Below are 12,198 nucleotides of genomic sequence, written 5' to 3' on the forward strand. Positions count from 1 at the left end.
TTCTGCTTGGCTGGGTGCAGACATGGCTTGCATTAACTCCCCAACCTGCCAGGAAATTATGGGAAACAAAGGGCCAGAGATGTCCCTCAGCCTCCGACAAGCCCCAAAACAAATGGTACAGGAGCAGGGTCACAAAGGAATCCGACGCCCACCGCCCGCCCTGGAATTAATTTACCTACCTCAGAGCCCATTCAGGGGAGGGGGGGGCGGCTGCGACATGACAAGATCGGACAGGCCTCTGCCCGCCTCTGGGCTCCTTTGTGTCCCCCGCATAATAGACAAGGCGAGTGCATTGCAGGAGGGGTGGGTGGGCACCGTGTGGTCCCCCCAGCGATGGAGCAGGGCCTTTGCAAATGCTAATGGCCTTGGAGCAGGACGGAGGATGTTGGTTTTCACACAAAAACAGAAAAGAGGCGTTGTGGGGAGAGGCTGGCAATAAACGTGTCATATCTGCGCATCAAAGGCTCTTGCAGGCCTCTCTCTCTCTGGGCAAATGATGCTCTCCTAGCGCTGTGCCAAAAATGTCTCCCTCGGTGTGCGTTTTCGTCTTCTTTTACCATTCTCCATTGGTTTGTGAGAAACGATGTTGCATCCGAGAAGGAGGTGTGAACATTTCGGGGGGCATTTTCATGGGTGGAGGGGCTGCAGGCAAGGAGGCGGAAGGAAGTTGGTTCCCTTTGGACTTTCCAAAGCGGTAACCTGGCCATCCTTTGGAAGCCGCCCTCCTCCAGGTTTTGCAAGCAACATATAGAAAAATAGATGCGCCAGGATAAACTTTGCACTAAAATGCTGGCCAGTTTTCACAGGGACTTATTTGAAAAACAAGACATCATAAACTGGATTGAGTTTCTCTCAGTGGATCCATTTGCCCATAAGAAGAGCCTGCCGGATCAGGCCTGCGCCCTGCCTAGTTCAGGATCCTGTTCTCAGACTGGCCAACCAGCAAGCAGGATTTGAGCCCAGGAGCCACTGGGATTCAGATCTGCCTGGAATGAACAGCCCCCCCCCCTTCCGTTAAAAGTGTCCATCAAACTGGTTCTGCAAGTTCATGGGCTGGATTGATGGACAAACTCCCGAGTAATGCACTATAATTTCTGTGTTCAAGCAAATCTTAAGATAATTAGGGTAATTTTGTTTTAATACAGTTTCAAGTAAAATGTAGTCGGCTGCCCTTTTCTTGATATGCTGGCTTGGGATAATTAAAAGGGGGGGTGGAATCCATTTTCTTTGCACTCGGTGATCAGTATGAAATATCCAGCACTTCGCTGTTTTACCAAATGCAATCCATCTTGGCTAATTGAGGGGCTGAAATATGAGTGTTTTAAGAAAAGGCCAAAAGCTGTTGCGTGCTTCTGGAATTCACGAGAGAGAGAGAGAGAGAGAGAGAGAGAGAGAGAGAGAGAGAGGGAGAGGGAGAGAGAGAGAGACGCCCCCCTGCCCACCGCTGAGAGGGGTCCTGTGACAACAGAGCCTTCACTTTTCTAGCACACAAACATGGAGCATCTCCCTCTTGAATTAGGGGGGCTCTTCCAAGATGCAGCTTCACTGTTGGGTCCAGGCAGCATGGCCAACAGCATGGGAAGATGGGCGCTCTAGTCCACCAACATCTGAAGGGCACCACGTTGCCTACCCCTGGTCCGGGCTGACTGGCAGAAAGGGCTCTTGGGGGTTCCCGGCAGAAAGCCTTTTCCCAGCCCTGCCCGGAGGAGCCACGGGGGAATTGAACCGCCTGGGGCACAGCAGGTGCTCTGCTGCTGAGCTGGGGGTCCTGCCCCATCACCTGAGCCCTTGGGGCAGATGGGAGGCATGCAAATAAAGAAGAGAGTAAGGAATTTAAGTGCTCAAAACCTCTCTTTATTTTGTTTTCCTTCAATGACATCTGCATTCAATAAATAACTTCCACGGGATACATCATGCTAAACGTCAGGTCGGCAACAGAGGCTTAAAACTGAAAAGTGGACCAGACAGAAGGAAGTACAAGAAGAGGATTGGGGGGGTGGGGGCAGTAAGAGACGGGTCTCGGTGCAGCACCCCTTTTTGAGAAGGATCCCCTTCTGGGATCCTGAAGTTGCCTCTAGGAAGGCCAGAGCAGCTAAGAGGCTTTTGCGTCATTGAGGGCACAGAATCTCTGGCGTGCGGCCGAAAGCATTTGCTACACACACAAACACACAAAATGCCATCTCATTTTATTTTTTTAATAGCAGAGGAATGAGGATTGCTCTCTCCCATCTCCCTCATTTTGGTTCTTGGCAACAGCTGCCTCTCCCTGCCCATCTTGTTTCCAGATTTCACAGAACACCATGCAGAGGAGGGGGGGGGGCAGCAAAGGCAGCATCCCCTTCGCCGAAAAAAACAAAACAAAACCCCACCTCCCACCTGTGAAGTGCAGCAAGGCAGGATCCCCGGAGGACGAGGGGAGAGAACTTAAAGGCAGCACTGCGTAGCCCATCAAAGGAAGCAGCCCACCAGCAAGTCTCTTGTGCAGAGGTGGAAAGGCAGACAATGCAGATGTGGGGAGAGGGAGGGGGAGAGTGGGCACGAGGACATTTGGAAAGATACCTCAAAAAGCGGGACAGGAAATGTTACTGGTAATGTACATTTCTGCATTTAGGGCTGGCGCAAAACGACAGTCAACCCACAACGGATGCTTGGAGCTGCTCAACGGGGGTGACAAGTGTCTGCACAGAGGAGGCCGTTTCTTCCACGATGTAGAGAGGAGACGGCTGGGTTTAAAGGGGCTGTGTGTGGAGGGCCGTGACCAGCACACGGCAGGGTCCCCTCTCCCGGCCGAAAGCCACCGGAGCCTTGCAGCATTAAAAAACCAAACTGGGCGAGTCCCTGAAAGGAGCTTTCCCTCCAGAGTCTGCCCCTGCCACGCAGGCCAAGAGCAAATTTCTTGGGAACTTCTTCCCCCTCTCTAAGGCGCTTATTCAACGTGTCTCAAAAGCGGCTGATGCGCAATGATTTATCTGGAACCTGCCACTGCCGGTGGGATACTCAGGAAGGAGTCCCTCTCAGCAAGCATAAAAACAAAAAGTGAAATGGAGCTGGCCAAAGTCCCACCCCAAGAGCAAACTGCAGTGAAATGGATAGTGGAGGATGCTGTTCTTGGAGCCAGATGCCCATGAATGGGCCCCGGGTGCCTGTTTGGGCACGGCCTAGGAGCCCCCGCCAGGCTCACTCCCCCTGCCCAGCTTCTCTCCAGTGCCTCAGTCAAGATCTGGCTCCCCAGAAGAGCATTGAAAGGCAGCTGCTCTCACTTGCAGGGCCCCTCAGTGCGCTGCGTCACACAAACAAACAAACATTACGTAGGAGGTGTTGTCGACGTATGTACAAAGGCTAAAATTTTATTTCAAGCCCCTCGGGTTCGCCACGCAAAGGAGCCCCCGACCGGCTAAAACCACTAGAGGCGGCGGAAGGGGTCTTGCCACCCCAGAAAGAAAAACCCCCTACTTCTGGCCCCTCCCTGGAAAAAGAGAGAGAGGGAGCACTTGCAGAATCTGGACACCCCCCTCAAGGCATCATTTCCAGGTAAGAAAGCGTAGGTTTCTGTTGCCAGGCTTGCTTCCCTCGTCATTATTACTGCCACCTTCACCCAAAGGGCAGGTGGCAGCCAGGACCTCTCGTTGCCTCCTGCCAATTGTCTCCTTTCCCTGGGAGACGTTCTGGGACACCCCTAAAAAGTGCAAGAGGGAGGAGAGCAGGACCAGGAGGCGCCGTGTGGCCATTTCTAGTGCTTTGTGTGTTCCAGAAGAGGGGCTTTGTCTTCCTGTAGAAGCTCTGCTGAAACACAAACACAAATGGACTGAATTTGCAGAGAGAGACTGGACAGAGGACACCCCCCTCGTTCCCCCCTCCCAAGTCATTTTTGCCATCCCAGGTTGCTGTTCCCTTGCCAGGTATCTCAATCAAGATTCCTCAAGCCAAACCCAGAAAGGTAAAAGAGCAAGAGGGAGAGATCAGCCCAGATTGAATGTCTTGCCCTCGGCTGGATTTGAGGCACGATTCCGACAGATTCCACATGAAAACGCTTACAGCCCTGTAGAGATGGCAGCACTGAATTGGTGGCGCATGCCCTTCTGGCTTGCACTCTTTTTAAAGACTTGTGGAATGAGATTATCACCTCTCTTTTATCGTCCATTCTGGGTCGCCCAGCCACTGCCACAGTCTCCTTTCTCTTGGCAGATCAAGATGAGCAGGCAAGGTTTTTAGCTGGGGCAATCAGAATAAGGTCCACTATTTGACCACTGATTCAAAACCCCAAAATGTATTTTATATAATTGGCTTTTTATTTCTATTCTTTGGATATTGTATTGTTGTTTTATTGCTATGGCCGATGGCTGACGCAAATGAAGATTCATTCGTTCAGATTGGCCCAGAGCACGGGGCATCACAGGGCACAATGCCCCCCAGCCCCCCGGTGTGCCATGCTGGAACCGGGAGGCCCAGATTCAAATCTCCAATCAGCTAGGAAGCTTGTTAAGGTGGCTGAGGGGTCAAGAGGCGATTCCGACCATTTGGACGGTCAGGACTCTTCAGCAGTGGAACAGGCTCCTTCGCCAGGTTTTTAAGCAGAGCTGGGTGGCCAAGATGACCCTTGGGGAGCATCTTAAAATTCTGTAAGACTTGGATGAAGCAGCAGGAGGATTAACTGAACAACCTTTTAGGGCCCTTCCAGGCAAAGATGGAGGCACACAGTCCCTTGGCAAGATGAAAGGGGCTTCCTGCTTTCTGGCTGTGTTAACAAGAGCAAGACGGGCCCAGTTTGGGCAGTGTCAGAGCGCTGCAGTTGCTCAGTGACCACCCAGAGCTCCTTACCTGTGCGGACCAGCTACTTCTCTTCTTGATGGAGGGCTTCAATGAAGACTTCAAGCTTCTCCTGGATCTCCCGAACCTTTTCTGGAAAAGTTAAGGTGCTGCTGTCAGGACGGATGTTTCCAGGCACAAATGGCTCCTCTCCCAAGTGGAAACAGGCCTGGCCTCCCTGAGGAAGGCTGTGGGGCTGGGCCCCCATCCCTTCCCTGCCCCACAGGTGCCTCAGAGGCCTCAACAAGCCTGCCTCATCCGCAGCCAGGAGCCTCCTCCGAAGCGGAGAGGGTGCCAGCACTCAGACTAAGGACTGCATTGCTGTATTAATAATACTGTATTAACACGTCATAGTTAAACTGCATTAATTAAATTTCCATCTTTTATTGCAGACTATGGTGCTGGAGGAGACTCTTGAGAGTCCCATGGACTGCAAGAAGATCAAACCTATCCATTCTGAAGGGAATCAGCCCTGAGTGGTCACTGGAAGGACAGATCCTGAAGCTGAGGTTCCAATACTTTGGCCACCTCATGAGAAGAGAAGACTCCCTGGAAAAGACCCTGATGTTGGGAAAGATGGAGGGCACAAGGAGAAGGGGACGACAGAGGATGAGATGGTGGGACAGTGTTCTCAAAGCTACCAGCATGAGTTTGTTTGTTTTTTTTTAAAGATATTTATTAGGGTTTTACAAAAAACAGAGGCAGAAAACTCAAAGCAAGGAGCCGCCCAAAGCTTGAGGAAGGGCAGAAGGGCAGCCCAATCTCTGCCCAAGCAGACCAGCCCCCAGGTGCCCAGCCTGCACCACTGGCTTGGACTTGGGGGTATCTCCAGAAAACCTTCTCCCTCGGAGGCTTTGCTTACTTTCTAGAACATTATGCCGTCCTCTGTTGCTGAACGGCTGGACTAACTTAGCCAGCTAGCGCTGGTGATCATCTCATGTTTATTGGATGGATTTCCCCCCTAAATTGATTTTTGAATTCTGAATTTATTGTTATTCATGTTCTATACTGTATTTTATGCTGTTTTTTCTTGCATCAATTAAGTGTTTTAAATTTGTTGTTAGCTGCCTTGAGCCCGGTTTTCTGAACTGGGAAGGGCGGAGTATAAATAAAAAATTATTATTATTATTATCATGGAAGATCACAGAGCCACAGAACAGTAGAGCTGGAAGGGACTCCGAAGGCTCATCTAGCTCAACCCCTTGCAAGACAGGAATCTACGCTTGAGCATCCCTGACAGATGGCAACCCAGCCTCTGCTTGAAAACCTCCAAGGAAGGAGAGCTCACCACCTCCAGAGGGAGACCATTGCTCTGCCAAAGAGCTCTGACGGCCAGAAAGTTCTGATGTTAGGCAGAATCTCCTTTCTTGCAACTTGAAGCCACGGGTTTGGGTCCTTCCATGTAATGGAGCAAGTTTGGTTTCTGCTGCTCCAGAGAGGAGGACCTGAACCCGTGGCTTCAACTGCAGGGGCTGGGCTGGATGACCCTGGGGGTCCCTTCCAACTCTACAGATTCCATGAACTTTCCCACCCCAAACCTTCTCCTGTTTCCTCCCCGAACTCTCAGGGCTCAGCACCCTCTCGCTGCCTTGCTTCCTCCCGACCTCTGCGCCCCAAAGTTGCTCCGATGGCTCCTGCACAAACAACGTCCCCTTTGATAGCTTTCGGCACCGAGCGAGAGATACGGAGAGCCTGGTTCTCGTGACACCTGTTAAACAGCCCCGCCTGCAGCTTTGCAACAATGACGCAGGCCCCAGTGAATGGCCATTCTCCTCCCCATTTACTTCGTGTTTGCTCAAAAGATGAGCCGTTTCCCTCCACCAATTCATCCCGGGGTCCCTGATCTGGGTCATGAATATTCCCATAATCCCCTCTCCCAATCTCCCATAAACCCCCGGCTGACACAGAATGAAGAAATCCTCTATTCAGAGGCCTCAAGAGAGCCATTCATCCTTGCGGGGCTCTTTATCTGCACATGAAACAACACCCACAGCCCCTCTCATTTTCTTTGCATTAATCCTCTGATACCGGCTCCAAAGGGGCTCAAAAACAGACTAATTGATCTGTAATTACGATCTGAATACACACCGTGAACACAGAAAACAGAGGGGGGCGGGAGGGGGGCGGCAAGGTTTGCTGGTAACTGGGGGCACAGGATGGAACAGGATAGAGCGAGGGCTGGAAAAATAAAGAAAAAGCCACCTCACAGCACCCCCGTTCTTAGAGCTACTTCAACCCCCAACTTCTGCAGTGCTGCCCTTTGCTTTGCCTGTTTCAGATCCCGCCCCCCCCCCAGCTGGGGAAGTGGGCAAGGGACCGAGCAGAGGGCTGCCAGACATTGCCATCCATGATGGCATCACGCAAGAACGTACCATACAAAGAGGCTGCAGGATGAGGCCAAAAGGCCCCCCCCAAGCCCAGCATCCTGTTCTCCTATTGGCCAACCAGGTGCCCAGCATGCAGGATTCATGCCCAAGAGCGGATCTCCCTTGCTGTGGTTTGCAGAAACTGGCACTCAGAAGCACTGCTCCCTCTGACCCTGGAGGCAGAGCCATCCTGGCCAGGAGCCATCAAGAGCCCTCTCCTCCTCCATGAATTTGTCTCACCCTCTTTGAAAGCCATCTGGGCAGATCACCATCACCATAAACTTCACTGAACTAGCCAAAGATCATGGCATCATCCACAAACACCACCCAAGCAGGTGCCCATCACGCCTCCTGTGGGAGGGAGTTCCATAGTTTAACTCTGCGTTGAGCGAAGGAGGACTGCCCTTATCCATCTGGAAACTTTCAATGTTCAGCTTACGTCAGGGGACTGCCATCGGAACAGGGCAGGGAAGCAGAGGGGCAGTTGGATTACAGGGAACCTCCAAAAATCTTGCCACGCAGTTCCTCTTCCTGTGGTGAGGAAAGCCACACCTCCAGTGGGGAAGGGACCAGAGGATGCTGCTGGGAGCCTCAGCACCGCTCCTGGCCAAGCCGGTCAGGAGGAAAGCACGCTCCTTCAGTCACCCACCTTGCGCAGAGGTGTAAAATGCAAAGAAGGGAGGAAAAGGCGGGGGGTGACTAAGCTCTTATGTTGGGAGAGGTCCCGGAAACGACCACTCCCGGATTCTGCTAGCGATTGAGGCAGACATGAACTGATGGCTCTGCACTGTGAATAGTTTTGCACCAAAATAAAACCTGTAAAAGACAGGTCGGAGTCCTGACTGATTACTCACGAGCAACCACCACTGCCGTCTGACAGCTTAGTTACAGGTGCACAAGTTCTAGTGTGAGGAGAGAGGGAGGAAAACATGTCTCTCTCCACTTTCTCTATGCCATGTGCAAATTTACAAACTTCTGTCATGTCACCTGCTACCTGTCTTTCTCTCAACCGAAAAGTCCCAAATTCTGAAACCTTTCTTTGCAGGAGAGTCTCTGGATCATTTCGGTTACCCTTTTCCGAACCTTTCCAACCCTACAATATCCCTTTCGGGGCGAGGCGCCCAGAACCGTCCTTGCATGCCTTTCTGCAGCCGCACAGAGAGACTGCAGGCTGCCTGAACCGGGTGATCTGAGCTCGGGTCGTGCCCTACTTCATTTCCCACCCCCTTCCTTTTTTCAGAAACCACTTTACATTAATGCCTCGCATTTTTGAACCAGTTTCCTCTTGCTCACATACCGCGCCGACCGGCAGGAAAAAGCAGAACTTTAAAGAGAAAGCCACCCAGGCTGCCCTTAAAGAGACAGATCTCCATCGATCACTTGCAGAGACAGATTTATAATAAGAGGGCCCCCCCTCTGTTTCTTTAAGGCTGCAAAACCAGATGGGAAGTGAATGGACAGCCAGCGGGTCAAGAAAACACAGGGGAGGTTCCGCTTGTCTGCCGCATTTGTGTTCCCCGCAGAGAAAGGGGGTCAAGACGGAAGCAGCACGGCCGGCGGATGGAAAGGGCCTCCTTTCTTCGCCCGCCTACAAAGGCCGGCGCTGTTCCCCTCGCCCCGCTGTCAAGCGGGGAGAAAGATTGGCTTGTCAAAAGGTCCCCGGCAGCCCCGGCTTCCCAAAGAGGCAGAGGCAGGCAAATGAATCCGGGGAGATTGTTAAACAATTAGCTCATTAGCGCCACGAAAGCGCCAGACAAAGGGCTGCCGAGCGGAAGGCGCTGGAGCGGGATTTATAGCAGTTCAGGGAGAGTCGCCCCATGAATCACGGCAGCGGAGGCTGTTGCGCAGGATTAAAAGGGAAAGCTCGCAGGAGAGGCGAGGGAAGTCCGAGGAAGCGTGCGCGGCCGGCGAGGAGCACGCTCAAAGGGCGCATTGTCAGCAGCGCGCAAGGAGGCCAATCGCTGCCCTCCTGGGAACCCCTGAATTGCAGAAGCAGAACAGAGCAGGGCAGCCACCAGCCAAGGCAGCACAAGGGCGGGCCCAGGTGGGCTCTCCAAACTGCAGCTGGAAAATCAGTCCCCACTCACAGTTTCAATGCGGCTCTCCCCCCTACTTGGCGCCAGCTGGGTGCTTCAGACTACAACGCCCATCCCAAAGTTGCGCAGGCTGGTGCAATTCGGAGAGCACCCAGTGTAAGAAGGCTGATTTAACCTAGGAACCTGCATGCACCTATGTCAACACCACCCCCAATATCCCCTTGGCATCCTGGAAGCCTCCCTAGGGACCTTGAGGAAAGACGGAAGCAAGGAGTCCTGGGCGGGGGCACGAAGGAGAATCACAAAACTGCAGCTGGGAGGGACCCCAAGGGCTGTGCCAACCCCCTGCAATGAAGGAAGCGCAAAAGGAGCTCTGCTTTGCACCGTAAATAAATGGGCCGGTTGTGAAAGGACCCTGAGAAACACCTGCATCTCTGAATCTCTCTTTGCTGCCGCCACCTTTCAGGGCAGGAACAAAGACAGGACTCCCAAGACACAGTCCAGAGCACCTGGGATTCCCTTCCTGACCCTTTCTCTTCCCAATAACCCTGTAAAGGGGGTCAGCTTCATCAGTGAGCTTGGCTCCCTGCCACTCAAAGCCGCCAGCCCCCCCTTGCTGGTTTCCTAGGAGAGACCCCTTCTTGACACCTTCGGGAGCCACTGCTGCCATCCTGAGCTAGTCATACTGTTACAATGCGGCTGGGAACTGAGAGCGGCCGCCGAGACCACATAACACCGGTCCTGAAAGACCTTCATTGGCTCCCAGTACTGTAACTGTGCCCCTGAAGGACCAGGTGCGCAGCCTGGGAGTCATTTTGAACTCAGCTGTCCATGGAGGTGCAGGCCAATTCTGTGTCCAGGGCAGCTGTCTACCAACTCCATCTGGTACGCAGGATGAGGCCCTTCCTGCCCGTGGACTGTCTCGCCAGAGTGGTGCATGCTCTGGTTATCTTCCGCTTGGACTACTGCAATGCGCTCTATGTGGGGCTACCTTTGAACGTGACCCAGAAACTACAACTAATCCAGAATGCGGCAGCTAGACTGGTGACTGGGAGTGGCTGCCGAGACGACATAACATCGGTCTTGAAAGACCTACACTGGCTCCCAGTACGTTTCTGAGCACAATTCAAAGTGTTGGTGCTGACCTTGAAAGCCCTAAGTGGCCTCGGTCCAGTAGACCTGAAGGAGCGTCTCCACCCCCATCGTTCAGCCCGGACATTGAGGTCCAGCGCTGAGGGCCTTCTGGCGGTTCCCTCGCTGCGAGAAGCAAAGCTACAGGGAACCAGGCAGAGGGTCTTCTCGGTTGTGGCGCCCGCCCTGTGGAACGCCCTCCCATCAGATGTCAAGAAAATAAGCAACTATCTGACTTTTAGAAGACATCTGAAGGCAGCCCTGTTTAGGGAAATTTTTAATGTTTGATGTTTTATTGTGTTGGGAGCTGCCCAGAGTGGCTGGGAAAACCCAGGCAGATGGGTGGGGTATAAATAATAATAAATTATATTATTATTCTGAGTTAGTATGAGAGCAGCCTCCCGGAACCACCTCAAGGGCTGTGTCCGAGCGCAAGGGAAGAGCTCCTGCTAGCAGCCCCCGCCTGCCTGTGTGTGGCCAGGCCTCTCCCCGTGGGAAGGGGCCTTTGTGCAGAACAAAGTCTCAACTCGCCTGCGACACCTGCCCAGGTGCCAGCATTTCACGGACTAACAATGCCTTGGGGGGGGGGGGGGCTGGACACCCTCTCGCCGGCACGTCTCAGCTTTCCTGACAAGCTTTCCCTCTCCTGCCCTCCCTTCCCATCAAGCACAGGCCGTTCTACGTAGCCAGGATTCAGAAAATCTGAAGCTGGAACAGTCCCTTGATCGAAAACAGATCCTGCATATTTAGGAAGCCCACTTCCTCTTCACGGCATCGGCAGATAAACACTCTCCCAAACCATCACCACTTCCAAACTAATATCGGAATCAATGCAAAATCTGTGGCTATTGGGAGAAAGCAGAGTGGAGCGGAATGAGAGGAAACCAAAGGAGCTAGACTAATGAGAGACTCTGCTATCAATGCCCTCTTGAAATAGCTCAGCGAGAGGCCAATAGCTCTGATACCTCTAGGATAAAGGCTCCCAATTGGTGGTCTGCGCACCCCCTGGGGTCTGTGGCATCCTTCACATAACAAAAACTAACACAGAGACATAATTTTTTTCAAAAGTATGAGGTCCATGGCTTGGCTACTGAAAAACAGGCACTCTGGAGTACTTAGCTAATTTGGCAACACTGTATTCGGATATCCTATACGCTTCGAACCTAAAATATTCCCACTTGATTATCTGAATGATGTTATTCCAGAAAATGATCAAGAAATACAGTGGTACCTTGGGTTAAGTACTTAATTCATTCTGGAGGTCTGTTCTTAACCTGAAACTGTTCTTAACCTGAAGCACCACTTTAGCTAATGGGACCTCCTGCTGCTGCTGCGCCACCGCTGCATGATTTCTGTTCTCATCCTGAAGCAAAGTTCTTAACCCGAGGTACTATTTCAGGGTTAGCGGAGACTGTAACCTGAAGCGTATGTAACCCGAGGTACCACTGTACTGTTTAACCTTAAAACTGCTGCTCAAATTACAACAGCTAAAATTTAGGGGGGGGGAGCACACCTCAACCCTCCGAAAGGATCGAGGGAAAAACTGGTCCAAGGGAAAGCAGCCCAAACTTTCTCAATAGTCTCCCCCAAAGGCCAGAGGATTTGGCAGCTTGGCAACGGCTGTGAAGGCAAGGCGCAAGCCGCTTGCTGCGTCCTCCCCCTCCAGGAGGAAAGCCTGGGCATGCGATGCAGCTGTGAGGAAGGGCTTCCTCCAGAGAAGCCGGGAAAGGCGGTGGCAAGCCCAGGCAAGCCCCAGAGAAAGGAACTTGGAAATGCACAAGCTGTCTCTGGGGGCAGCGGCTGCCTGGGAGATGCTGCAGCCTCCGCAAGTGACAAAGGAGGGTAAACAGAGGCAGGAG

General features: G+C 52.6%; 1 protein-coding gene across 8 annotated transcripts in view; it reads right to left on the minus strand.

The window, feature by feature from the left end:
- Positions 1-1,832: 1,832 nt before the first annotated feature.
- OPA1 (OPA1 mitochondrial dynamin like GTPase) overlaps positions 1,833-12,198 on the minus strand; it is a 57,368-nt gene continuing 47,002 nt past the window's right edge. For 4 of the 8 annotated variants that reach the window (XM_083612752.1, XM_083612756.1, XM_083612758.1 and 1 more), the window contains 2 exons: positions 4,819-4,899; positions 1,833-3,780 (listed from right to left, as the gene is read on the minus strand). In XM_083612752.1, coding sequence (XP_083468878.1) covers positions 4,832-4,899 — 68 coding nt within the window. In that variant the 3' untranslated portion in view covers positions 1,833-3,780; positions 4,819-4,831. Of the gene's footprint in view, positions 3,784-4,818; positions 4,900-12,198 lie in introns of all 8 variants that reach the window. The other 4 variants (XM_083612759.1, XM_083612755.1, XM_083612757.1 and 1 more) reach the window with 1 other exon arrangement.

The sequence above is a fragment of the Podarcis filfolensis genome (genome assembly GCF_964270895.1).
Source record: "Podarcis filfolensis genome assembly, chromosome: 5".
Classification (NCBI taxonomy): domain Eukaryota; kingdom Metazoa; phylum Chordata; class Lepidosauria; order Squamata; family Lacertidae; genus Podarcis; species Podarcis filfolensis.